Genomic DNA, 27,849 nt, shown 5'->3' on the forward strand with positions numbered 1-27,849 from the left:
CCCCTCTACAATGCCGCCACATCCCACATCGCCCGCCACCAGGGAACCGAAAGCTTCCCACCCCCGCTCCCCCGACATAGCCGTGACCGCGACCAAGAAGCCGCCTCGCCGCCTCGGCCAGATCCTCACTGGCACACTCATCGGACGCCACCAGGGCAGCTAGCTGGTCCGAGGGCGGTGCGATTCCCTTCGCCGGCCGTCCCCTTCGTCGACGCCCGCAAGTTGTCCGACAGTTTGCCAAGGTACAAAATGGACTCCGCCGACGAGTTCTTTTTCACAATTTCCTTTGCGACTCCGACGATTCCTCATCCGATGATGAGGAGGAGATCTTGGCTGCCGTGTTGGTCCATCACCACCTCAAGAGCCAACGCCCGGTGTTCCGTGGCTCCATTCCGGGCCACCTTCCGGCGTTGAATCGCAACCGAGAGAGCAGGCATTTGCTTCTTTGGAAGGACTACTTTGACACAACAAACCCGTTGTTCAAACATCAAAAATTCCGCCGCCGTTCCGTATGAGTAGGAATTTTTTCAACCGTATTAGAGAGGAGGTGGTCGGCTATGATGACTATTTCGAGTACAAAGAGGATGCCGTTGAAAAGATTGGTTTCCCCTCTTATCAAAAATGCACTGCCGCCATACGAATGATTGCGTACGGAGTGCCTAGTGATCTCATTGACGAGTACGTCCGTATGAGTGAGTCTACATGCCTAGACTCCTTGTATAAGTTCTGCAAGGCTGTTATTGTTGTGTTTGGCCCTGAGTACTTGAGAGAACTGACTCCTGAAGATACAACCCGTTTGTTGGCGATGAATGCCAGCAGAGGCTTCCCAGGGATGCTTGGCAGCATAGACTACATGCAGTGGGAGTGGAAGAACTGCCCTTCTGCTTGGCAAGGGCAGTATAAGGGCCATGTCTGTTGGGGAACGTAGTAATTTCAAAAAAATTCCTACGTACACGCAAGATCATGGTGATGGCATAGCAACGAGAGGGGAGAGTGTTGTCCATGTACCCTCGTAGACCGTAAGCGGAAGCGTTATGACAACGCGGTTGATGTAGTCGTACGTCTTCACGATCCAACCGATCCAAGTACCGAACGTACGGCACCTCCGAGTTCAGCACACGTTCAGCTCGATGACGATCCCCGGGCTCCGATCCAGCAAAGCTTCGGGGATGAGTTCCGTCAGCACGACGGCGTGGTGACGATGATGATGCTCTACCAGCGCAGGGCTTCGCGTAAACTCCGCGACGATATGATGGAGGTGGAATATGGTGGAGGGGGGCACCGCACACGGCTAAGGAACGATCCGTAGATCAACTTGTGTGTCATGGGGTGCCCCCTTGCCTCCGTATATAAAGGAGCAAGGGGGGAGGAGGCCGGCCCTAGGAGGGGGCGCGCCAAGTGTGGAGTCCTACTAGGACTCCCTAGTCCTAGTAGGATTCCACCTCCCTTGTTGGAGTAGGAGAGGGGGAAAGAGGGGGAGAGGAGGAAGGAAAGGCGGGCCGCACCCCTTGTCCAATTCGGACCAGAGGGGGGCTGCGCGCCTCCTTCCTTTCGGCCTCTCTCCTCTATTCCCGTATGGCCCAATAAGGCCCATATACTCCCCGGCGAATTCCCGTAACTCTCCGGTACTCCGAAAAATACCCGAATCACTCGGAATCTTTCCGAACTCCGAATATAGTCGTCCAATATATCGATCTTTACGTCTCGACCATTTCGAGACTCCTCGTCATGTCCCCGATCTCATCCGGGACTCCGAACTCCTTCGGTACATCAAAACTCATAAACTCATAATATAACTGTCATCGAAACCTTAAGCGTGCGGACCCTACGGGTTCGAGAACTATGTAGACATGACCTAGAACTATTCTTGGTCAATAACCAATAGCGGAACCTGGATGCCCATATTGGCTCCTACATATTCTACGAAGATCTTTATCGGTCAAACCGCATAACAACATACGTTGTTCCCTTTGTCATCGGTATGTTACTTGCCCGAGATTCGATCGTCGGTATCCAATACCTAGTTCAATCTCGTTACCGGCAAGTCTCTTTTCTCGTTACATAATGCATCATCCCGCAACTAACTCATTAGTCACATTGCTTGCAAGGCTTATAGTGATGTGCATTACCGAGAGGGCCCAGAGATACCTCTCCGACAATCGGAGTGACAAAACCTAATCTCGAAATACGCCAACCCAACATGTACCTTTGGAGACACCTGTAGTACTCCTTTATAATCACCCAGTTACGTTGTGACGTTTGGTAGCACCCAAAGTGTTCCTCCGGTAAACGGGAGTTGCATAATCCATAGTTACAGGAACATGTATAAGTCATGAAGAAAGCAATAACAACATACTAAACGATCAAGTGCTAAGCTAATGGAATGGGTCAAGTCAATCACATCATTCTCCTAATGATGTGATCCCGTTAATCAAATGACAACTCTTTTGTCCATGGTTAGGAAACATAACCATCTTTGATAAACAAGCTAGTCAAGTAGAGGCATACTAGTGACACTATGTTTGTCTATGTATTCACACATGTATTATGTTTCCGGTTAATACAATTCTAGCATGAATAATAAACATTTATCATGAAATAAGGAAATAAATAATAACTTTATTATTGCCTCTAGGGCATATTTCCTTCAATGTCAGGGCTTGCACTGTCATACTTGAGGTTGTGGCGTCTCAAGATCTCTGGATTTTCTTTGGCATGGCCGGATCACACAATGATATCAATCGTGCTTCAACGCTCGTCGGTGTTTGCTAGGCTTGCCGAAGGCAACAGCCCACCGGTGAACTTTACTATCAACGGCCACAACTACGACAAAGGATACTATCTGGGTGACGGTATCTATCCTCAGTGGACCACTATTGTGAAGACAATCCCCAACCCTGTGGAGAGAAGAGGAAAAGATTTTCCCAAGAACAAGAGAGTGCTAGGAAGAACGTCGAGCATGACTTTGGTGTTTTGCAATCTCGATGGGACATCGTTCGGTATCGGTATCCTGCTAATACTTGAAGCACGCAGAAACTGTGGGAGGTGATGACTGCTTGTGTGATCATGCACAATATGATTGTAGAAGATGAGCGTCCAGAACGTCTGTACGATCAAGGGTTTCAGTTTCAAGATGAGATTGTTGTGCCTGAGCATGGAGGAGCGGCAATGTTTGAACAGTTCACCCAATTTCATTATGACATGCGCGATTGGGAAACTCACATGCAACTGCAAAATGATTTGGTTGATCATATATGGGCTCATGTTGGCAACCAATAGATGTATCTTTTTTATTCGGCTTGCAAAACTATGTGAAACATTTTCACTTTTATTGGGCTTGTAAAACTATGCTATTTATTTGGTTGAAACTATGTTATTTATTTGGTTGTGGACTATATGTTTGCTTGTGAAATAATTCAAAAGTTGTGTGTGAAATAATGCAAATTTCGTGCCATTTGATGAAAAAGGGCGGCCAGTCGGCCACGCTGGTACATATGGGTCGGTGCGTTGGGCGCACTGCCGACCCAAATCTCAAACAGGACGGACGACTCAAATGGACAAAAAGCGGATAAAAGTGCCGTCCGTTTGGGTCGGTGCGTTGGACTTGCTCTAATAGCACTATGGGTATAACAATCCTTCTATGAGAAACATTTAGGTTTAGATGATTTGTTGATCCGACTACAACGTGTAATAATGCACTTTGTAACCTCAAACCCTATTCTTTCAAATTTGGAAAATGGAATATATATGTGATCATGTCATTTGACCCAGGCCGAAAGTTGAAACGTATTCTGTAGGACTGCCGCCCATTTTTGGCTGCAAATCAGTGGGCATGACTAAGCTAGTCTTGCGCTGCTTCACATCACATGGGTTAGGTTCCTTGAGATGGCAAATAGAAGCATAAATAGATGGACATACTCCATTCTAGCTAAAGGCCCAGCTACACGTCTGTGCCCTTGTTCGGGTGAAAGCGATCCACGCATCGACTAGGATGCATTACTTTGAAGCTTCCCAGTAACCATTCTAAGCCAAAGGCACAGCGATGAGCCTGCACTACACGTTTGCACAAACAAGTGAAAAAGGACGGTCCATCATGACTACACGCCTGACTAGAATTGAACAGGGGACTGCGCCATGGCTGTGAGCCTGTGACCTGTACCCGCATCAATGGCGCGTAGCTAGAGTAGAGTAGTGCTAGAAATGAAGAGGGGATTGTGCCATGCCGGTTCATGTTTGGGGAGGAGGAAGCTTCGTGGAAGTTGCGACCCCAAGCTCACATCGCATCATGGCATTCATCCATGGAGGTAATAAAAAGAAGGTTTATTTTCTGTGGAACGTAGTAGCTCGATCGAGCTTCGTGGGCTAGCTTGGCAATGCATATAAATTTAAAGGACACCGCCCGGCCACTCTCTCACCCCGTAGCTACCACACGGAGAGCAGAAGTCGAGGAACGATCGAGGTCCGTCGCCGCGAGTGTGTCTCCAAGCAGACGCCGCCGGCCGGCTCTGCTCCGGTCATCTGCAACTACGATCTTGGACGGTGACATAATAGTCCGACATTGATCCGTAACGGGGAGACAGCCGCCGGCACGGCGGTGCACCGGGGCCGGGGGCCCTGCGCGCGCGCGCGGTTGCACACATCACACAGGTACGTTATTCATCCGGCCTCTGTCAAGTGTTAATTAGTGCTGTACGTAGTACTAGCTACCTAGTACTCCTACTATGAGAGGAACTTCTTCATTTACCTTGTTGTACTAGTAGTTGATCTGATTGCTAGCTAGCTGGACTGACTTTTACGTAGTGTCGCTTAATTAGCTTGGGCAGTTAATTTGTTGCACGCATACATTAATCTGTGCAGTGGCGGAGTGTGACGAGCAACTATGAGGGGCAATTTTTTTAAATCTAAAAACAAAATATGCATGAAAATATGTGCGACTAATATCTAATGCTCCAAGGAAATATAATACACCCGAATGAGAGGAAAAAAACTAAAGTTACACGACAATCGAACATACCGTAGGATCCGTAGCACAACCTCGCTCTCTCTCTTCATCACTTCTAGCAGCCATGGATGGTAACAGAGCTAGTGAATGACAAAATGAGTTCATGTTGATTCTAGGAGGGCTAGCAATAGACGAATTTGAAGACTGATGCTCTGTGGAGAACGAATTTTGCAGAGGTAGAACCTGCAAGGTCCATTCATGCATGGAATGCTCTACGTTTGTCTTAGTCATATTTAGTGGACCGGCCACCCTCCCTGTAACCACGCGTCGGCCAGAAAGACATAGCTGGTGAAGGTGTCGAGGTACCTATGGTGGCCGCTAGTATTTCTAGTAAAAATATTATTTGCATTTTTGGAAGGAGAGGTCGCAACCCCCTTTGGCCTCCAAGAAGCTCAGCCAGTGCATGCATGCATGCATCATGTCATGTTGGTGGTGGAGAATTCATTAGAATAGTTTGCATGCTGTCAAAAAAAAAGTAGAATAGTTTGCATTGCAGTGTACCATCCTGCTAGGTGAGATGATTGACTGTGCAGTTCATGCACATGCATCTATTATTACTTTGGTCAGCGATACAAAAAAAGTAAGTATAGAAAATTAAATATACACATGAAGTATATATATCTGGATTTATCATGCATGCATGTACAATATATATTATTTGATGGAACAAGTATCTTTTTTAATCAATCCATTTACAGTATGTAGTATTAAATAAACACATTAACTCCAGCCATTATTTCAGTTTCCTATATTGGACAAGTAAAGTGTGGTACTAGCTAGCTGCCCACTGACACGCAATGGAACAAGTTGACATTTGGGCGCCCATCTTGGCCGATCCTCTTCCAAGCCAACAGGTATTCACTTTGTTGATCAGTTCACATATCTATGTTAGAGACGATGACTAGTTGGATGCTTGGTTTCATTTCAATATTTCAATATAAAAGTGGAGCCAGCCTATATGTTTAAACTATAAAATTGTAAGTTATCTGAAAGAAGAGTATAAGCACAACCAAAATGGTCACTAAAAAGTATTGAAGCATACTCCATGGTTTATTCAAGCTTCATTTTAACTGGATGTAATATATGTCGACAAGCATAGTTCATATACAGTCCCCACTCTTTAGATCTTATCAAACCTGACTTGGATATAGAGTTCGCAGCAGGATCGTCGAAATCCCGACACAATAACAACATATATTTCATTGTTCTTGATGACAGGCGGAGATTAAAGTTCACTCAACATATGTGGATTACGGCACCATGGACTTTCAAGCACTCTTGGAAGGACCCCATGATTTGGACAGATGGCTGAAAGGTATGATGTTTAATTGTTGTGGTATATTCCAAACTTTGTTACACAAGCAAGCAATTTATCCATGGATCAACTTTGAAACCAAATATTGTATGATTCCTTGCAGGTGCATTCATTCCTACTTATATAAAGGAGGCGAATTTAACTCATGAGGCAAGATTTTCGCACATCCAAATGTACAAACTTGCAAAACAAATGAACGTGGCAAATGGCATTGAAAAACTGTTTCATCATTGCAGAATGAATGCAAATTTTATTCACCAACTAGTGATCATGGCATGACAATACAAACACCTATGGCTGAGAAAGAGGAGGCCCCTGCCACCACGACTCTCAATGGCGGAGGAGGAGAAGACGAGGAGATGAGAGAGGGAGGAGGGGCCATGTACCCATCGCCTTGTCACCGGAGAAGCAGAAGGCTTGCGGCCACCGCCACACCATCGGAGGAGGGGACCTGCGATCTACTAGGTATGAATTATGAAGGCTACATTTGTTGCAATGTACCATTTGTTATCGTCTCAAGTAGTTAAACACATATGCTATGTGCTTCAGATTACATACCAAAAAGTGGTTGGAGGCATGGAAGTCGTGTGAGAAGTGCACGCGAGAGAGGAACATGGTCGATAAACATTGAACCATGCTCCCGGGACTTGTGTTCTGCAAGTGAAGGCCAAAAACATGGGAGCAGAAGAAACAATGACCATTGGACATCTGAAGAGGTGAAAGAACTAGTGGATGGCGTATCTGTATATGGGGTTGGACCATGGACTAAGTTGAAGAATGAAAGGTTTCAAATATCAATTCGAACAGCTGTGCATCTTAAGGTATAGTCAATTGGTGATTAATTGCACTAAAGCACAAGCATTACATGCTCTCTCTGCTCAGTGGTTTTTTGTATTTCACACTTTCTCTGTTCATCTTTTATTTATCTATATATATTTTATTGTAAAAGATGCTAATTTTTATGTTTTGTTTAATATTTCAGGATAAGTGGAGAAACCTAGTGAAAGCCTTCACGGTCGGGCCCATATCTAAAAATAAGATTTTATATCATAACTTTTTTATCAAAGTCATCATGGAGCACCACTGATTTTTCATCTCTTGTACTTCTTGAATTCCAGGGAAATGTGAAAAGAAGGGTCACGCCTCGTCTAGATAAGAATTGCATCGAAAAGATCAAGAGGCTAGCAGCTGATTACCCTCGAAAATGAAGTTGCACTCGTGAATGCTACGCGAAACACCGTACAATACTTTCGGTGTTGCAGTGACCCCGCAACAAGAGTTCTGTTATTTTTCAGAACTGTGAAGCATAGGCTGTTAAGTGTGTCGAGAGTAGAGAGTAGATTGAACCATCTGGGTGGAGCAGCTTCTATCTCCTGCCTAGCTGCCCTGTGAATGGGAATAGCGCTCGCTCCTCCGACCTGTTGGCGTGCCGGTTTTGCTATAGTGATGTAATTAGCTTGACCTTTCATTTAACACCATGGTACATTTTGCTGGAAGCTTTTGGTTTTATGATATGAATGGAGAATGGATATGCACCATTTACACACACTGCTTCAAGCAGTCTCACTCTGCTCGTGGAATAATGTACTCCCTCCGTCCGAAAAAACATGTCCCTCAAATGAATGTATCTAGCACTAAGTTAGTGCTAGATACATCCATTTGAATGACAAGATTGGGACAAGTTTTCTCGGACGGAGGGAGTAGTTGATAGCTCAAACCGGGCACCTGTGACACGCCTCGACCTGAAGAAGCTTGGTGTTGCTGCCTCAAAGCAGCAGGTTTCTTCACCACTCTGCTAGTGCCTTGAGCGATCGTGAGGTGCCGGAATGGCTGCTTGTACCTTGAGGCCAGCCAGCAGGTTGATGACGATATCCAGTCACTCGCTCAGCCGGTCCGATTGTTTGCAGAGATAGTCTCTTGAGTTTCATCCATTCTGTAAAAATTGGAGCCAGGATACGTCCCTCTTGATCTTCTCTAGAAAGGAATTCAGTCTGTACCCTTGAAGATTTCAATAGGCATTCAGGTCGTTACCGAGCTTAATTAGAAATGGATACTATAAAAGGTTTATAGTTCAGCAGTTACCTTAAAGTTTATTTATAGTGCAGAAACAACACAATTGTTCAGGTGTAAAACTTTTGCTCGATGCCTGAACCTGAAGAAATGCTACTATTGTTCATCAGAGTCAGAGACCATGCATTTTGGTTCAATTGCCTAATGTGGTTTAAGTTACATTCTCACCACCTGATTTAACCATAACAGCTATACATATACCCGTAAAAAGAAAAGCACAGCTATATATACACTGTGGCTGGCTATACAGAGAAAGTCTGGATATGGTACTCAGCTATGGCTTTTGCCCGGAGAACATGATGAATGACCTCTGCACCTTGCTGCTGTAGTTGACCAGGCCACAGGATCTGCACAGGTCTTCCAGCTCTCCTTCGGTGAAGAAGTTGTAGCTGCTGTTCACTGGCCCAACAATCTGCAGCACATAGCAGCGAAGGTGCATCAGGCTAGGTAACCTCTGCCACACAGAAAAGATCGTCTAACTCAGCGCTAGACGATTGACGACTTCTTTTACCTGTCTCAGTGGCTTTAGTGCATCGATAGAGAACAGGCCGCTGTTCGTGGGGGTGGATAAGAAAGTTGTCGCTACAAATACACCACCGGGCTTCAGCACACGGCTGATTTCAGCTATCTGGTTTTCAAACAGCAGTGGGAAGTATCATGGTGATAAATAAGTTCATATGACAAAAAGATAGGTACACAGGTCAGATGCCCTGTTCCTGCACAAAGCTGTTGAAAGCAAACTAACTAAGCACTAAACTGTTGTGGTTGAGTTTATAGACGCATTCAGCAATCAATAATTAACAGAAATAGAGAACATTATTTCTCATGTAATGCCCAAAGTGGTTTAAGCTTTCTGGATTGGCTAATTGTTCAGTGGACTCTGGCGAATAAAATAGTAATTCCGAAGACACCAGTTTTAATAGTACAATATTGAACCAAAAAAGTGCAAAGAAGACAGGGACTATACCGCATTTGAAGGGGATGGCCAACAGTGGATAGCGGCTCCAGCATGAATGGCATCAATTGAACTTGAAGGAAAAGGCAGCCTCGAAATATCAGCCCTTACAAGTGCAAGGTTCCTGCAGGACCAAAAGAAGAAAACAGTAAGTAATTGCTATACTGTACTTAGAACAAAAGGAACATTCTGAGGTAGTAACAGATTGAAGTAAGGGAGCAGATTATCACATATCGTTCAATTACGTGCTGAACACGTAGATCGTAGTCTTTTATGTTATTAAACTAAAATAAAGCACTAGTTTCCACACAAAAATTTGTGATTGCCCAAGTTGTCTACTTGACGGTTTGTTGGAGTTGGATGTTGCAAGACATATTTTCAAGCCTCACAGGAAACGCTCAAAATAAGCACGAAGGAAAGCTCACGTGTTCATAGGGGTTTCTTCTTGTTTGATGTAGTCATAGCATTGGCGGAGCATATTCTCAGAAAAGTCCAAAGCAATCACAGATGAGTATGCCCCAGAGCTTGCAAACTTCCTTGAAAACAAGCCACTGCCGCAGCTGACATCAATGAGTATACCACCAGCGACTGATTGGAAATAGTCTTGAGCCATTTGGAACTGATAAAGCCAACAGTACATCAAAATTATATGCATAAAATCATGAATATTACGTAGACATGAAAGAGTGGTGATCATTTTTTTGTTGCAACACGAAAACGTGAAGCACCAAATCTTACCTGCGACGGATGTATGGTATGTAAGAACTTAGTGAGCAGCAACAACTTAAGGCTATGCAATAGAAGAGTGAGGCGTCCTAGAAATGTACCTCTTCGTCGCGGCCAGGGAAGCCACTCCGATTGAAGTTCTGACGCCACCCCCTCTCGTAAAGAAAGGAGACGAGCGGGCTCCTGAACAGTTCGGTTCTAGCGGGCTTGAGTTCACTGTATTCTTTCATTCCTGAGGTGACAGTGAGATCCAAGAAGACATCTTTGCTGGTGAATGACTTGTTGCACTTCGAACACTTGAATCCGGACCTATAAATCGCTGGCCTGGGACACACGTAGAAGCCAAAACAACATAAATCCTAATTCAGCAACCAGATATGCATGCGAGATGAAGACAATTCGTGGACTTTTAGACGTACAGGTTCATGCCTGGCGGCCCTTTCCTTATCAGCGGCTCATAGCAAACAGGGCACGCGAACACCTCGGTTTTCGAAGCGTCATTCAGCTCGGTTTTGAAACTGTTCGCATGGTATGATTAAAATCCTAGCTTGGCATAACATCAAACACCTTCTATGCAAAACATTGACCTTGGCTTACCCTTAACGCGACTGTAAACTATGCTACTGTATTAAACAGGCTGCTTATTTCGGAACCATACACGACCGCTGTTAGCAAGATTAGCTCCCTAGTACTCCCTCCATTCGGAATTACTTGTCTCGGAAATGGATGTGTCTAGAACTAAAATACGTCTAGATACATCCATTTCTGCGACAAGTAATTCCGAACGGAGGGAGTACGTATTAAAGAGTAGAAGCTAGATTGCAGAGACCAGGCATCCTATACATGTAAAGCAAGAGAAAGCCAGATATCAGCAGATATATAACCATTTAGCTCAGTCACTAATCCAGATATCTTTCTCTCTCGTTGCCAAATACCGGCAGTGCACGCCATGACACACCTCACCTTCCCAAACTGAAAAGCTCTGCTAAACCTACGCCTATCTCGACTCAATTGATTACTCTTGGAGCAAATACAAAGCTTGGTTCCTGCCAAACCCCGCCTAGACATAACACCAAACATCTGGTGTGCGACAACCGTTCCCCCTCTTTTCAGCGCGCAGACACACACAACTCGTTATCTTGCTTCTCCTGAGATGAGAATCAGCTAGTGGCGTAGGTAGGTACGTACCGGGTCGAGGGCGATAGCCGCCGCGGCGGCGACGGCCACCCGGCGAGCCGGCAGCGGCAGGCCTGGGCTGCGGCCAAGGCGGTAGGGGACGCGCGGGGGATGGAGCGACGGGGAGGAGGTCATGGCGGAGATGCTGTTCAGGCCCCGCTCGTACCTCCGCCATCGCCGCTTCCAGCGATCAAGCGAGAGGTCGTCACCATTGCAACCCACCACAGCATCTCCGCCCTGGTAGTCATAGCATCCGATGTGGCTGGGCCCAACATCATCGGCACCCCTAGATGATCGCCGATACGATGAGGGTGTCATCTGTTTTGCCACCGGGATGGTGCCGTGGCCGGTCGCAACAACCGCCGACCACGGTTGTAGCACACATCGATATCGGCTCTAGGAATTTTGGCAGTGCCCAAATGTCGTTGGTCGCAACATCCGGCGCCGCTAGTCCCATCACCATGACTTGTCGGTTCCAGCATCTCGGCCCGACGGCCGCAACTCCGCTCGACAGTCCCAATATCGTAGTCGTCAGTTTCAGCATCCTCGGTGCGCCATTGTAGCTCATGGCGTCACCACTCATACATCTGTTGTGGTCGGTTTAGTGACCTTGCCGATGGATCGATGTGCAATGAGTGTTCTGTCAAGAAGTGGTGGACCAACATATCGGTGCCTAACACAGCTCACCGTAAGGCCATGTCATATCAATCCTCACCATGCTTGTCTCATGGGTCATCTGAAACAGGAGGAACGCTGGAGTCTTTCGAAAGAAATCAATGCCACTATTCTACACTCAAAATAAAACTCATAAAGGATGAGGACAAGCTTTGGGTCACCACGGGAGGTAGACACTTGAGCGCTATCATATGCTGCCAGAGTAATTGTTTGATGTATCTTTTGTTGACAAGCTAGATGTTGAGCCTCTGTTAAAAAGAATGCTTCTTTATCGACGCCCGACTGCATTTAGCGCCGTCGTAACAAGTGGCTTGCTTCAAAGTTTATTTTTCTTTTATATTTTTTTAGGGCAGCGATTTGCTTCAGAGTTCACGGGAGTAGTACAAGTACACCTCAGCAAAATATAAAGATAATAATATTAAAAAGGGTTCCCTAGTCGCCAAATTGGAAAATCCAGAATTCCTTTCCAGTATGCACTGCTCCCTCTGCTCTTCCATCCTTTCAACCGTGCTGCGGAACTGAGAAAGATGGATGGAGATCAAATCTAGTGATACATTTATAGAAAAAGGTAGTACTCTCTCTAAGATGTTTTTTGACACTACACTAAAACATCCTACATTATGGGACGGATAGCATATATGACATTAAATTGGTACATTATCAAACTACATTTCAAAACGATCTAGTGATACTAATTTAGTGCCATAAATGCTGCTACTTTTTCTTATAAAGTTGGTCAAAGTTTCAAAACTGACTTAGAACAAAAGCTAGATATACACTTATTCATGGACAGAGGGAATATTTAAGAACAGAGGGACTACAAAACAAAGATAAGGCCGGCTAACCAGGCACTAGCGACCCCTGTCACAACCCTCTAATTGTCATTTCTTTTTTTAGAGCATCGCTCTCAAATCCATTTCTGAAATTGATTAAACAAACAAGCCGAATGTATGATCCTGGGCAACATCTAGGCCAGGGTTTGGCTGCGGCACAACCTGTTGGCTGCCCCACAACTGAACTACAACAACCAAACTACCAAAAGAAAAACAGAAACAGCCACGAAAAAAAATAAAAATAAAGAAAATAGAAACTCCTCTCACTGTGGTTGCGACAAAAACTTCTTAAACTGAACTGAACAACAACAACCAAACTACAAACAGACAGTAAACCAGCGAATACCAAGCCTCGTCTCATTTTCGTGAGTCACGCTGGCAGGAGGGGAGAACACAAGAAAAGTAGAAACGGCCAGGGAAACAAAAAGAAGAAAATGGAAACCTCTCACTGTCATTGCGAACAAAGCTTCTTAAACTGTAAGTAGCCATGCTGGCACCCTGATCTCGCTAACGCTGACCACAGCTGTTGATTGAATTCCAGTAGCCAACCACACGATCGATGTTACATACACACAGGAAGAACAACATAGTAATGAGTCATACGCGCACTGGGCTGTGAGTCCACTGTAGATGAAAACATGTCCTCTCCTCTTGCAGGCAAGACGATCGCATCTGCACGGAGTCCACGCTGCCAAAATAGCAACCGCCCGGAGTTGTGAGGACGAGGATGTTCATCTGACTGGCTATGGCTCCATCAATTGACTCTGTGCAAGCAAGACAAGAATTAATCAGCCGATACAGAAGGACTTTCATCTCAGATTTTGCAGATTCAATAGTTCACATATGAGCAAAATGGAAAAAAAATGGGGCATAGTATACACAGGAAGAACTATACATGCAGAAGTAGAACAGCATTGGTGTACCACCGACAATATTGTTTCTTGACTGAAAAACACATGCAGAAGTAGAACATCATTTGTGCCACCGACAATATTGTTTCTTAACTGAATTTGGAACAGATCATAGGGGGCATAGTATTGAACAGGCAGAAGCAGAACAGCATTGGTGTACCACCGGTAATATTGTTTCTCAACTGAATTTGAAGTATGCAACTACTAACTGCAAAGGCCCATTTATCCCACTGGCAATGTTGTTCTGAACTGAATTTGACATGTGTAACTAACTGCAAACATCACATTTACAGGGAGCTACAGCATATAGTATTACAGGCAGAAGCAGAACAGCATTTGTGTCCCACTGGCAATATTGTTCCTAGCTGAATTTGACACATGTAACTAACGGCAAACACTCACTTTTATCTGTTTAGCGCCGTAACTTGAAACACAAGCTGTAATAATATTCAGGCAGATGCAAGTAAACATAAATAAATGAGCTGAACAAACTTCAATCTTACTCCCTCCGTCCCATAATGTAAGACGTTTTTTGACACACATTATGGGACGGAGGGAGTAGTTTTTAGTCTCCAAAGAGAAAACTTCAAACTTACGTCACCCAAGGATAACTAATTAAGGGGGTCTTGGCAGCCACAATCAACAAACTGTGTGCCTTCTACTGTCCTAGAGAGATTACAGCAGAGCAAGTTCACGGTTGGCCGCAGCAGAGCTCCCCAATGGTCGATTTGGAACAGTCCTGTTCATCAGCCGTCTTGCGGCCTGAACATGCACGAGGAAGCAGGGGGGCCATCGCCACCACTCGACTCCACTCACCAAGATTGCCACCATGCCCACCGTCGACGACAAGCCGGATAGCCCGGAAGAACCACCGTCTTCACCTGCCCGCGGCCATGAGAATTAACAAAATTGTCCCTTTTCTTGAAGTCCAGCAAAACACAAACCACCTCCAAAACATTAACCAAAACTAACCCTTTTCCCCGTGTTGACCTTGCTGTCCGCAGCCCCGGCCAGCCGACAGGCCGCCGGCGCCAGATCTGGCCGTGGGGACCCCCGCGCCACCGCGCGTCGACGAAGCCCCGGAATGCCGCCACCCGTCGCCAGGCAGAGGAACGGCCGCTCCGCACGCCCACCACCACGCCATCGAGCCCCACACAGCAGCCTGACGCCCCCGCGCGCCGTTCGACCCACGTCCTGCACCGTAAGTGCCGAGAGGGGAGAGCGCCCCGCCGCAACGTATGCCGGCCGGGCTTTGCCCGGCAGCGCCTTGTGGCGGGGAAAGGAGGCCGGGAGGGGAGGGTTGAGCCGGGACCACTAGGGTTTGCCCCCGAAATCGCTCACAGGAGCGGCTCGAGGGGAGGAGCTTTTTTTGCATGTGAGATGGTAAAACTGGTATGTTGTGCATGGTGTCACAACATACCTGTTTTACCATCTCAGTGAAAAATCACTATTCTGCAAAATTTCGTGAGACATGTATTCTTATATTCCATAGTTCAAGAGGTTACTAGTGCAAATATATACATGAATTACATTCTTATAGACTTCTTTGCTTACATCAGCGAGCAGGCTTTGTCCAAATAGACCCGATCATGAAGAGAGAAGAAAGCAAGGAGAAGACATCAAATCAGAAAAAAAGTTAAACGAGCTCAGTTATACTCCCTCCGTTCCAAAATAGATGACTTGACTTTGTACTAACTTTCCAAAATAGATGACTCGATTTTGGAACGGAGGGAGTAAAAAATAACTTGAGATTACATATTAGAATATAACTTAAGAAAATCCATTGTGGATCGCCATATAAATGCTAGGGATCATACCATCAATAAAATAAAATGGTGAGAAAACAATATTATGGGCAGAAAATAACAATATTTATGGGGATACTGAAGCAGTTTACATAATTGTACTTGTATACAGGGAAGTCATAAGTAAAAATTATGTATGTGTATCGATATAGCAATCATTCACTCCAAAATTAAAGTTACACAACATGGTACAATTTCAGGACATTTTTGGGAGGTCAGATAAATCTGTATTCCCATTAATTTATCAATAGGAGTAGTCTCCAGCAACATTCTAAAGTCATGCAAAAGGAGAAAGCTCAAAGATAAGCTTGGGGCACAGCAAAAGCTTAAAATCTGAAAGGCATCAGGTTAATCAGCACACAACACAAGCTAATTAGCACGTACGTAGCAGCTTCTCAACCTCTTGGATGATCAAAACCTTAATCCCAACAAATACACAAGCTTCCAAAGCCTGCTCCCTCTCCACTATTCTGCAATTGGGAACAAAAACAAATCTGTAGCAAAGTAGGGAACGCGAAAACTGATTAGGAAGATAAAAGATTCCTTTTCAAAATAAGCAGTGTTTCTTATTTCCAAAATTGACCACCATATTAGGTTGCCGCCATAAAATAAATAGGTGATCAACTTTCTCCTTCGTAGTACAAAAACAACACCTTGTATGCACAACTTGTGTATATAGATACCACATGACCAATTCACAACAATATAGATTTCTGGGAGAATCTCATGTGGCCATTCTGTAAAATAAAACTAAATACATAAAGAAACAGTAAACACCCACTTGAGCAGTACTAAGCATAGCTTATGCCAAGAATCATTCAAGTTGACCAAACATACTTGACTATGACTGAATCCAAGACTTTCAATTCTAATTATGTACTTCTAATGAGAAGTCCAAGAAATCTGCTTCGACAATACCAGGCACAGACAATTACATTATAACTGGAAATTATACTAAATAATGACAAGCACAAAGACTCATCTCCCATCCAGGGGTCAACAAAATATATAATCTAAGCAATTGTGCACCGTAAAAACATGAATGGTAAAACAAGGAAGGATAAGGTCTGGCAGTACACTTGAAGTAATTACCTGTCCAGAGGCCATCGGAAATTATCAGTTGACCTCCAAGATCTGCCGAAATAAATTGACCACAACCAGTATGAACATCACCTGCACAAAATTTCGGATTGAGAGGATATCAGGATAATGTAATTGTTTGGTGTAAGAAGGAATTGTACATGAACCTAGCCGAGCACCATGCTAATGGATGTTGTGTTGCCGGAGTGGAAAGAATTAGTGAAGAGTGGTAGGGGCATAAATACACGTACCTGTAACGAGTCAACGGAAGGATGGGCACATCACCTGCCATGAATGCCTGCAGAGAAACTGAAGGATGATGGCTTCTTCAAATCCCAGCGGGGCAGTTGTGCTCAGCCAAACAGCCATGGTGTCGGCCTACATCTCCCGCGCAGGCTCTCCTTGCCCTAAACCGTGGGACCGATTGATACATCACCTCCTCTCTCTAGCAGAGACCGTCCGCGTCAGCTCGCTCCCCACCCCCATCTCTCTCCCTCTCCCTCTCCTTCTCCTCCTCTCCCCCCCTCCCTCCTTTCTCCCTCTCTCTCTCAGCCTAGTTTACCATAGGGCTTCAAATTTTCCTCCGGAAAAGCAGCCCTCTAGGACTTTTTGGCCCAGGAATCAGAATGTATGGTGAAAGCCAGAGTAGACAACAGACAACATTCAAGGTTGCCCAAGTCACGAAAATGGATGTCCAGAAACGCGCAGGGCGTTAGATGGTTGGAAAGCTGCTCAGTTTTACTGTCCTAAAATGTGGCTAAATTTCCGTATATCATAAACATAGCTCGTCACGACATAGTTCATTGACCGCGAACGAAGGCCTATATTTTGTTTGTTATTGTGTGAATCACTGAATCGAAAATGACCTGAGCGGGTTGTGATAACTCGGGTTGCCAATTTCGCTGCTTGTTTAACAGAAGAAAATTGCATCTTCTAAGGTTTTCCTAGAGTGTTTATAAAAGCAACTGTTGAAAAAGCACAGTTCAACAACCACAAACCAGAGAATTTCTTGAACGGACTAAGCAAATCTATACCAATATAAGAAAACATGAGTTAGGATGAGGTTCGTTTGATCTAAGCTCACCAAAAAATATATTTAAATTTCATAACCATCAATCCTATGGTTGTGGGCAAATATTATACCATCTCCTAATCATAGTATATGTATAGTTTGTTAATTTAACTAATTTATTCATAGTTACTTTCTGATTTTATTTTATTTACGTGGAAATTTATTTCTCATCCTTACAACTTTCTACGTGATATTTATGTAAAAGAAGCCCATGTCATTACTATCGAGATGGACATGCTATTTCAAGCTTATAAACAAATTTTCAGTCTTAACACTGGATTCTACACCGATATACATGGCTTTAAAGTATCTGTTTGGCTAAAAAAAACTGACGAGTATAAAACTGCATCTGACCATCGGAGTGCTACACCGATAAATAGGAAGGCTAACTTCTGTCCCAATGCTCTTTTTTGCGACAAAAATCTCATAACAGCGCTTTTTAAACTATATGATTTCATCGGCATGGACAGGATGAACCCACAGCAGAAAATCCGGTGCATCTTTTTCATCCTCATTCACCTCTTTGGTTCTCCCTTCACCACCGTTTCCTTCTATTCTCTTGAGCTCATCTCCCACCTACATGCTAAGAGTCACCACCACGATGTAGGCTTCTAGGATCTCCTTCCTACTCCTAGTAGTCACCACCAGGATGCGTCAGAATTCAAGTGCATGGATCCCTAACTCCGGCAAAGGAACATTCATATAAAAGTTTGAATCATCATTTTTGTCAAGGGATGTAATACATTTTTGTATTGTTATTATTTTTGCTAGACACAACCTCAGCCTAAGGTTGACAAAGGGATAGAAATAGAAATATGTTCTCTCCAAAGGACAATATAGGGATCTCACAATTTCAATAGATGTTCCAACATCTTCTGCGCGCCAGAGTTCTCCGCATCCTTTACCCTTGACATCTTATCACTTAAAGTTACCCAAATACCACCTTGGGTTTCTACCTGAACGGAGTAAACAAATGTCCTATCATGTGCCGGGCCTTCTTCCTTCTCTAACCTGAAAAAAAGAAAACTATGAAGCAACTGTGTAGGGCTGATCTAGGCAAAATGTCAAGTTAGATAATGCAACAAGTGGTAAGCATTCAAATCCCCAATGTGTCACTAAACTTTGCTGGTCATCTCAACTTAAAACCATCAGTTAAATTAAAATAATTCTCAATCCACCACCCAAACATAATGGCATTACAATCCAAAGCTATACTTTTACTTCCACGTTGCACCTAGTGGTTTCTGATGAATTGAATATCACGATGAAAGATTGACTGAACCAATATCCATACCTTCTCTCCAGGGACATAAAGATCATCAAACCATGATATGAATCAGAAGACAAAATATGTTTGGATAGAAGCAGTACATGGATGATGACCACTGGTGTGACAGCGGCTGCAACTCAGCCCAGATCTTAGTGAACATGCAAGAAACCGGCGTGCCAGATGCACCCTATGGACCATAGGACGAGGCTGCAGACCGACCCTCCTGGTCAGATCTAGCAGAGGGCGGCAACTATATGCGTGGGCAAGCACCTCCCAGCCCAAAGCACCGACGGACTAAGGTCGGAGGCCATGACCGCATCACCCCCACGCGCCGACGATGGGGGACAATAGCTCCACTGCAGAGGCCAAGAAACGAGACCATGGACTGGCCTTCTTGGACAGATCCAGCGATGCACATCACCTCCATGCCTCGGCGGGCATCTCACGTCCCAACGCAACAACAGGCCGAGGCCGAGGCCAAGAACGTGTCGCCCGTGCGCGCAACACCACGGGAGTTGCACACTACCATGCCCGAGTGGAACCCCACAGTTCTCGGAGCCGCGTAACTGACAACGCCATGCGCGGAGGTACAGAGAGGAAGAGCAAGGGTAGAGGGAGGGAGGAGCGCCCCGCCGCCGTCGTGAGCTGGCCTATGGCCGGTGACGGCGGTGCGGGGAGGACATGAAGAGAGTAGCAGTGGCGATGGGAAAACCTAACCCACAACCCACCCAAGAGGGTGATGCGAGGTCCTCACAAAGAGTTTTTTCACGTCATCGTTTACTGCCCATTTTCTGAAAAAAGAGGGATAATAATACTACTATTGAGCAAGAACCATGAAGGATCAGGCTGCCAACATGTATGGAAGTTAGGGTTTTCTTGATTTGTTCAATATATTTCTCTACACGAACACGGTAAGGTCAAGACTGAAGGTGAGGAAGGATGGTGACAGGTGCATGGAAAGGAAGATGTGTGAGTGGGTGATTTCTGTGTGTGGGTGGGGACAGCATGAAGTAGGCTAGGCGCGCAAAAACAGATATGGGAGCGAGATAGGAGATGAATGTTACAGGAAGTAAGAGAGGAGAAATGTGGGCATGGGCTACTAGGATGGAACACAAAAGCGATGGAGAGAGTGGGACAATGCCCAGAGTAACAGCGGGCAGGAAAAAGAATGGGATAAAGCAAGGATACATGCCCATCAATTTTCTATTTTTCTGATTGGTTAAGATAGTAGCTGACTGTGGCTCAATGCATACATACAAATAATCATGTCAAGTAGCTGCCGATTTAGTCAAAATAACTTTGTGAAACACGAAGATGGCGGAAACTAACAAAGTGCACATTTTTTATAATTCAAGGTAGTGTTTTAGACGGTTTTGGAGTTCTAGGTTGAAAAGACATGCTCAACCCATAGTTTAAGGTTGAAAAGTGTACACTTTTTTCATTTCAGAAATGTCTTAGCACTAACTAAGATGCTAAAATGTACAAAGAATGCTGAACTGATTTTATGAGTTCCCAAGGACGGTATATATAGTACAACCATGATTCAGACAAAATAAAGAAATCATTCTAGTTTGAGTATTAAATCAACATGAAAGCTTCCCCAACAGCATTAGCATATAGTTTTTTTAGTTTATGGAGTATGGCATTACTCTTTGCAATCTGAAGCTTGAATTCCCAGCAAATCAGGACTTAAGAGAAACAAAACAAGTTTAATCTAAATAGTTACTTTTGGTTTCCACTTTTATACTTTTTAAACATATCTTATTCAGAAATTTCCTTTTTTTGGTAATAGAAAAGATATGACTGCATCTGAGTGATGGTCTGGACAAGTATGTTCCAGACCTAGTGACAGGTCTGGAACATACTTGTCCAGACCATCACTCAGATCAGGTATCTCTTTCCCACGTGTTCATGCAGTAGGGTTTGGCAATCAAACCAAACTAGTGGTTTCCATACTGCATTTGAGTGATGGTCTCGACAAGTCTGCTCCAGACCTACCGAGGTCAAAGTACTATTTACCTAGTAAGGTTGTTTAACAGAAATGACCAAAGGTTACTACCCTAAGATAAATGGGAACAAAGGTGAAATTACAATAAAGAAACAAAATAAAATGTGCAGCGGTGAAACAGTTCTAAAGATGCCCAGAACAAATATATGATCAACAAACAATTGTAGTGTAGGTGTGGGAAAGAGATGCCTCATCTGAGGAGCATTGCAGGAAAAGTTCAACTAGTGAACAGGATATATAAAACTAAAAACTGACAGAGTAGTCAGGAATCTTACTTAAAGATGGGTTTTGGCCAATGCTTCCTGCTGCACTGCTCAATAAGCTTCTGCTTGCATTCCCTAAGCTCTCCAACCTCAACCTCTGATCCATGGCCAACTCCAATTGTCAACACTTGTTGATTGCCTCCACCAAGAAGCTTGCTTAATGCATCCCGTGTGGCATTGAGCTTAGCAATTACCATCTGCTCTGAGGAGCCCATCCCAACAAGTGCCCCGCCAACAAATACATTTACAACCGTTGTTCCACCCTTCTGCCAAGTCTTGAATTTTATATCTTTCCCATGTTTCTGGCACAGCTCATGCAACGTAGACACGGGTTGCTCATCTATTGTTTCTGCCGTGACAATGGGCTCAAAGAGGAACCTTGTTACCTACATAATAAACAGTGATATCATTATTCACCACCCATTATTCTAGTGAACTACTCTCTCCGTAAACAAATATGTCGTTTTAGAGAGCAGAGGTCCATTTTTTTTAACTTTCACAAATATTATTGGTAAAGCTATCTTGGATTGGTCATACCAAAATGAAAACATACGATTCTTCATAGAAAATTACAAAGGCTTTTTTCAGCGTATTATGACTAGAATTAATAACTGAGTTATTTTCCAGAAACCTCAGATCAACATATTAATGAATGGAAAATAACATGAAAGATGGATTACAAACCTTCCAGAGCTTCTCAAGATTAAAGTTGCAATCCACATAGACAGCAGCGGCAATGGCCTCAACAATATCAGCAAGCACCTTGGGAGCCTTAAATACAGTGCCACCATAGGGCGTAGTGCCAAGGTCATCCTGTAACTCTTGTTTCACTGACTGGATAAACTGTCCTACCTGCATAAAGGTATACCGAGTAACATAACAATGGTAGCGAAAAACAGTTAATTTAATATCCACATCTCAAAGAGATAACATCAATCACTTAACAATTGAAATGTATTATGCCTTATGAATCCGAATGGAGCGGCGGGAGTACTTACCAATTCCAGTTTCAGCATTTGCTAAATATAGTACTAAACTTATTTTTGCACCACTAAATCAAAACTAAGACGTGGCGAGAGCTGGCTCTATGCTTCGCCCTCAAATTAAGCTCATCGAACCGCTCGAGCGGACAGTAAAAAGTGGATGATTTAATACAACATATATATATATAAAAACAGAGCCCCCAAATCTATGGCTTCTAACTCAGTGAGGAGGATCCGAGGACGCTTAAGCGGCACATACCAAGAGATCGAGACGAGGGCAGTTGCGTCGGAGCAGCGGGTAGAGGTCGTGGCGCACGGCGACGCGGGCCAGCTTCTCGGTGGAGATGTTGGCGGCCCGGAGCGTGGAGAGCGCGCCGGGGCCGACGGTGGGGTTGGTGAGGTAGAGGAAGTTGGAGAAGGCGAGGCCGAGCGCCGCGTCCCCGACGAACTCGAGCCTCTGGTACGAGGCGGCGCCGCCGCCGGCGAAGGACTGGTGGGTGAGCGCCTCCTCGAGCAGGGAGCGCTTGTTGAACTGGTACTGGAGGAGCCGCTCCACGCGGGCCGCCGCCTCCTCCCTGTCCGCCACGAAGCCCGGCGGCGGCAGCGTGACGGGAGCCGACGGCGCAGGCGACGAGGCGCGGCGCTTGCGGGAGCCGGGCTTCATCGTCCCCGGTGTGCCGCTGCGCGTGACCGCCTGGCTAGATCGGGACGGGGGAGATGAAATTTTGGAGAGGAGGCGCCGCCAAAAGAAAAAAAAAACATACGAGCTCACCTTGCTAGACGAGCTGATGGATCCGTCCGCAGTGAGGGCCGGCCGGAGTTTGGTAGCGTCCGCCGGAGTACAGTGCCGGCCGGGCCTGTTGCTGCTGCTGGAGACCGGGGCGGGGGCGGGTCACGCCAGCGGGAGGAGCAGCGGAGGAGGAGGGACCCTACCCGCGCGCCATGTCGCCGGAGGGAGCCGCGCCGAGGAGCTGCGCACAAGGGACCGGCGGCGGCCTGGAGGAAACCTAGCGAGGGGGGAGGAAAGGGGATCGAGGGCTGCGAGCGGGTCTGGGCTGTTCGCCTGGTTTTTTTTTTCACTTTTGGTATTGCATTCTAGTCTCTCCTTTTTTTTCACATGGCAATTTTTCTAGAAAAAGTTTTACATGGCAGTTTATACAATATCGAATTGTCAGCGGCACTGATCCATGCTTCGACCCCGAGGAACAACTCGCCTCCATTGCGGGTGGGCTCTTATCCATATGAAGTGTCCCAGCAACTACCCCTCGAGACTTACCAAGTATAAACTGATCAGTTGAATCTTACTTATACCAGTTGTTTCAATCAGTATCAGTTTCATTTCTATTAGTATCAGTTTCAATGGCTATAATAGGTTATCTGTTGTAGTAAACAATTCTTTCCATTTTTTTAATCCGTCCCTTTACTAACGTGTTACTCTTTCGCAATGAAGATGTCAGTATAGATGTTGCCATTTTATTATCATTTGCTTTTTTTGGTGAATGTTAACCATGTTGTAGTTAGCATTGCATTTTCACATACTTACACAGGGCTACGATAGGCGATGTTGTTGTTTGTCGTCGAGGTTAGATGCATCCCATGTCTTATACACCATATGTTCCTAAATATAAGTATTTCTAGAAATTCCAACATAGACTACATACGGAGCTATACATCTGTATATAGTTCATATTGAAATCTCTAAAAATACTTATACTTAAGAACAGCGGTATTTGTATTTTACATCATTTGTGAAATCGCATTTTAGCTTCTAACATTTACATGTTGTTTGTAGGTACATATATGAGCGGCACTGATCCACACTTTAATCCCTTTTGCGTATGGGGCAATGACATATTCATGAACAAGCGTCAAGTGAGAAAACTAAGAAAAATTGTTAGGCGAAAGAGACGGGTGATGAGAATTAAGCTCTTTATTTACACTTTGTCCAAGATAATGGTGAACTTTAGGATGGTAAGTAATTTGTTGCCTTATCCCCTGCCCACAACAAGTTACTTTATTAGACATGAGTATCTGAAAGTTTTATCTTTTCAGTGGTTTCTGAAGTAATATATTGATTATTACCTTACAACTACATGATCGGAGTGGAGGCAACTAAGGTTAAAATACATGATTCATACTACCATGATAATGGTCTAGAAGTCTTTCTGAAGGCGGTGAAGGATGGGCGGGAGATTGTCACAAGGGGCATGCAGGAGGGCACATTATTGGCATTCCGCTTCTTCAATACCATCGGCAGCCAAAATGATTTACATTTGTCTCTTCGCCTTTAACCCCTCTAAATATTATGGTTCATTATAGTTAACTAGTTGTCGACCCGTGCGTTTGCACGGGCTAGCACATTTATTATGGAGATATGACATGGTTATCCGTGGACCCATTTCTATCGGTACACATAGTAATGGAGTTAAGTATGTCTTACAATTTTAGAAAATTAATGTATTAATATATTTCACATTGGGGCACAATGATCATGCACGTTATAAACTGTTCCTTTTATCATTGTTTTGTAACATCTATCCTAGTTAAGTTGTTACTTCCCTCGGTTGGACTTCTTGCTCTACTCAATAACGGACAACTTTAGAACGCCTTTGGAAACTCTTGTGGCGGACTGGATGCTCCTAACAATTCGTTTTTCATTGATTTATAATTCTTCTTGGGAAAATCTCACGTCATGTGTACTGAGATTGGAGTATTTCATTTCTAGTGTAGCAGTTTAATTACGGTTTCGTTGCATGCTTGTTGGAAAGTTAATTTAAACTGGTTCCCATAAATTAGACTTGGTAATAATTTTATTTTCATAAGGAGTCACACTGTGACTATTCATATGTACGCCATTAAAGTGGTTTCTTCATTTCAGTTTTTAGAAACCAATCATGTACAATTAGAAACAAATATAATTCCCTCCATTCCAAATATGGCAATTCATATAGAGAAAAATGTTGGTAAACATATTAATTTCAAAAAAAAAATTACGCACACACAAGATCATGGTGATGCATAGCAACGAGAGGGGAGAGTGTTGTCCACGTACCCTTGTAGACCGAAAGCGGAAGCGTTAGCACAACGCGGTTGATGTAGTCGTACGTCTTCATGATCCGACCGATCCAAGTACCGAACGTACGGCACCTCCGAGTTCAGCACACGTTCAGCTCGATGACGTCCCTCGAACTCCGATCCAGCCGAGCTTTGAGGGAGAGCTTCGTCAGCATGACGGCGTGGTGACGGTGATGATATTGCTACCGACGCAGGGCTTCGCCTAAGCACCGCTATGATATGATCGAGGTGGAATATGGTGGAAGGGGGCACCGCACATGGCTAAGAGATCAAGAGATCAATTGTTGTGTCTTAGGGTGCCCTCCTGCCCCCATATATAAAGGAGAAAGGAGGGAGGCCGGCCGGCCCTGTAGGGCGCGCCAGGAGGAGGAGTCCTCCACCTAGTGGGAGTAGGACTCCCCTTTTCCCAGTCCCACTAGGAGGGGGAAGGAAGGAGAGGGGGAGGAGAAGGAAAGAGGGGGCGCAGCCCCTCCCCCAGTCCAATTCGGACTAGGCCTATGGGGGGTGCGCGGCCAGCCCTCGTGGCTTCTCCTCTTGTTCCCCTAAGCCCACTAAGGCCCATATGTACTCCCGTATTCTTGTAACTCCACCGGTACTCTGAAAAATACCCGAATCACTCGGAACCTTTTCGATGTCCGAATATAGTCGTCCAATATATCAATCTTTACGTCTCGACCATTTCGAGACTCCTTGTCATGTCCCCGATCTCATCCGGGACTCCGAACTACCTTCGGTACATCAATACACATAAACTCATAATATAAATCGTCACAGAACATTAAGCGTGCGGACCCTACGGGTTCGAGAACTATGTAGACATGACCGAGACTCACTTCCAGTCAATAACCAATAGCGGAACCTGGATGCTCATATTGGCTCCTACATATTCTACGAAGATCTTTATCGGTCAAACCGCATAACAACATACGTTATTCCCTTTGTCATCGGTATGTTACTTGCCCGAGATTCGATCGTCGGTATCTCAATACCTAGTTCAATCTCGTTACTGGCAAGTATCTTTACTCGTTATGTAATGCATCATCCCGCAACTAACTCATTAGTCACATTGCTTGCAAGGCTTATAGTGATGTGCATTACCGAGAGGGCCTAGAGATACCTCTTCGACAATCGGAGTGACAAATCCTAATCTCGAAATACGCCAACTCAACAAGTACCTTCGGAGACACCTGTAGAGCACCTTTATAATCACCCAGTTACGTTGTGACGTTTGGTAGCACACAAAGTGTTCCTCCGGTAAATGGGAGTTGCATAATCTCATAGTCATAGGAACATGTATAAGTCATGAAGAAAGCAATAGCAACATACTAAACGATCAAGTGCTAAGCTAACGGAATGGGTCAAGTGCTGATGCCTTAATCATCGTTGCAAAACTGCTAAATGATATAAGTTGCTGAAATCAGCTGGTTGTTAACATTATGTATGCATCTTGTGAGTGCCACAACTTTGTCCCTGTTTATCCTATGATGATGATCTTGATATGCACATGTTCTGCTCTTCATGCTCTACATGTTGGTGTGCTTTACATTCATGTTAGGGTGCATCTTGACATATTAATCCATGTTGCAAAAGTGCATGTTGCTGTTAACTGCTGAAAATTGCTGTAACTTGCTGATTTGTCATTTTTGTTGCATTTTGTGTGTGCATCCTTTGAGCATGATGTCTACATGTTTTAGGAGCATATTTATGCCATCTTTACAGGGGTGCAATCCATGTATTTTTATAAGCCCTGTAGTGAGTGCATCAAGCTTGTGAAGTGGGCCACTTGTCATTTACTTTCTGTCAAGTCTGTTTCTGTCATATCATGTTGCTATCTTTGCTTGATGCTACCAATTAATCCATGCCTCTTCTGGAGATGCTTAGTTGATATGTTTTGATGTATATGTTATGCTCTATCATATGACATGCCTTTTGATGCCCTATATATGTCCTGTAGCATATGTTTTCATTGCCATGAACATGCTTATATAATGTTCTAGATTTCTGTTAACTTCATGATGCCTCGTTGTGAGCTTGTTATTGAGTGTTCCATGCCTCTTTTGGAGATGCTCCAATTACATGTTTTGTAGTATGTTATGAGTACTCTGTTCACATGCCATGGTTGTTAATTTTGGAGACCATATGCCTTTGTTCCATGCTTGCAAACATGCTATCATAATGTTATTGTTTTACACTTGCTGAAACTGTTTCAATATTCAATCTTGTCTTGTTGGTTCCCACTAATCCATGATCCATATGTATATGATGTCATGATGTTATTTGCTCTTTGTTATGTGTACTTTTATGCCATGTCCTTGGTTGCCATGTTTACTTGTTGTAGCTTGTCTCTTTCTTGCTCTCAAGTTGCCATCATATTAACTCTGCTCATGCATATGCTGCTGTGTTATAAAGTTGCATTTTGCATTGATCATATTGGTTTATCCTTGATGCCTATGAACCTGAACCTTAATGATATTTGAAGTATGTTACCTTTACATGAAGTGCATGTCAAGTTTGTGCTCTTATGATTACTGTAGCATGTTGTTTTGATGTTTGCAAAGTGCCTACTTGCTGTTTTGGGCAGATTGTTATATCTTGATTGGAGTATGTGTTGCACCGTTGCTCCGTTTTGA

The 27,849-nt window shown here is 44.4% G+C and overlaps 3 protein-coding genes and 1 long non-coding RNA gene across 13 annotated transcripts; 2 read left to right on the plus strand and 2 right to left on the minus strand.

Moving 5' to 3' along the window:
• Nucleotides 1-4,395: 4,395 nt before the first annotated feature.
• Nucleotides 4,396-6,552, plus strand: LOC123161443 (uncharacterized). The gene is made up of 4 exons (XR_006480700.1): nucleotides 4,396-4,647; nucleotides 5,745-5,856; nucleotides 6,221-6,317; nucleotides 6,421-6,552. It is a non-coding gene; the product is annotated as an uncharacterized lncRNA (long non-coding RNA).
• A 7-nt stretch (nucleotides 6,553-6,559) lies between these two features.
• Nucleotides 6,560-7,804, plus strand: LOC123161445 (uncharacterized). The gene is made up of 4 exons (XM_044579275.1): nucleotides 6,560-6,782; nucleotides 6,867-7,138; nucleotides 7,300-7,332; nucleotides 7,436-7,804. Exons 1-4 carry the CDS (start codon nucleotides 6,593-6,595, stop codon nucleotides 7,523-7,525), a joined length of 585 nt encoding a protein of 194 aa, XP_044435210.1. The 5' UTR covers nucleotides 6,560-6,592; the 3' UTR covers nucleotides 7,526-7,804.
• Nucleotides 7,805-8,464: 660 nt separating this feature from the next.
• Nucleotides 8,465-11,740, minus strand: LOC123158563 (uncharacterized methyltransferase At2g41040, chloroplastic). Its single transcript, XM_044576490.1, has 8 exons — nucleotides 11,257-11,740; nucleotides 10,898-10,905; nucleotides 10,488-10,586; nucleotides 10,170-10,392; nucleotides 9,768-9,961; nucleotides 9,355-9,466; nucleotides 8,899-9,015; nucleotides 8,465-8,799 (listed from the first exon to the last, which is right to left on the minus strand). The coding sequence occupies exons 1-8, from the start codon at nucleotides 11,560-11,562 to the stop codon at nucleotides 8,662-8,664; spliced, it is 1,197 nt and encodes a 398-aa protein (XP_044432425.1). The 5' UTR covers nucleotides 11,563-11,740; the 3' UTR covers nucleotides 8,465-8,661.
• A 1,284-nt stretch (nucleotides 11,741-13,024) lies between these two features.
• LOC123161444 (ribonuclease 3-like protein 2) lies at nucleotides 13,025-23,181 on the minus strand. 10 transcript variants are annotated; one of them, XR_006480707.1, is made up of 11 exons: nucleotides 22,917-23,181; nucleotides 22,404-22,838; nucleotides 21,846-22,013; nucleotides 21,174-21,547; nucleotides 18,470-18,631; nucleotides 16,800-18,297; nucleotides 16,561-16,641; nucleotides 15,853-15,938; nucleotides 14,636-15,230; nucleotides 14,480-14,544; nucleotides 13,025-13,516 (listed from the first exon to the last, which is right to left on the minus strand). XR_006480707.1 is itself a non-coding variant. In XM_044579273.1 (6 exons), the coding sequence occupies exons 2-6, from the start codon at nucleotides 22,806-22,808 to the stop codon at nucleotides 13,507-13,509; spliced, it is 1,119 nt and encodes a 372-aa protein (XP_044435208.1). In that variant the 5' UTR covers nucleotides 22,809-22,838; nucleotides 22,917-23,181; the 3' UTR covers nucleotides 13,025-13,506. The 10 variants fall into 10 exon arrangements, 2 of the variants coding, with proteins under 2 accessions (XP_044435208.1, XP_044435209.1); XR_006480706.1 differs by having other exon boundaries at nucleotides 14,480-15,230; XR_006480705.1 differs by having other exon boundaries at nucleotides 14,260-15,230.
• Nucleotides 23,182-27,849: the final 4,668 nt, after the last annotated feature.

Source organism: Triticum aestivum, chromosome 7B (assembly GCF_018294505.1).
Source record: "Triticum aestivum cultivar Chinese Spring chromosome 7B, IWGSC CS RefSeq v2.1, whole genome shotgun sequence".
NCBI classification, from domain to species: domain Eukaryota; kingdom Viridiplantae; phylum Streptophyta; class Magnoliopsida; order Poales; family Poaceae; genus Triticum; species Triticum aestivum.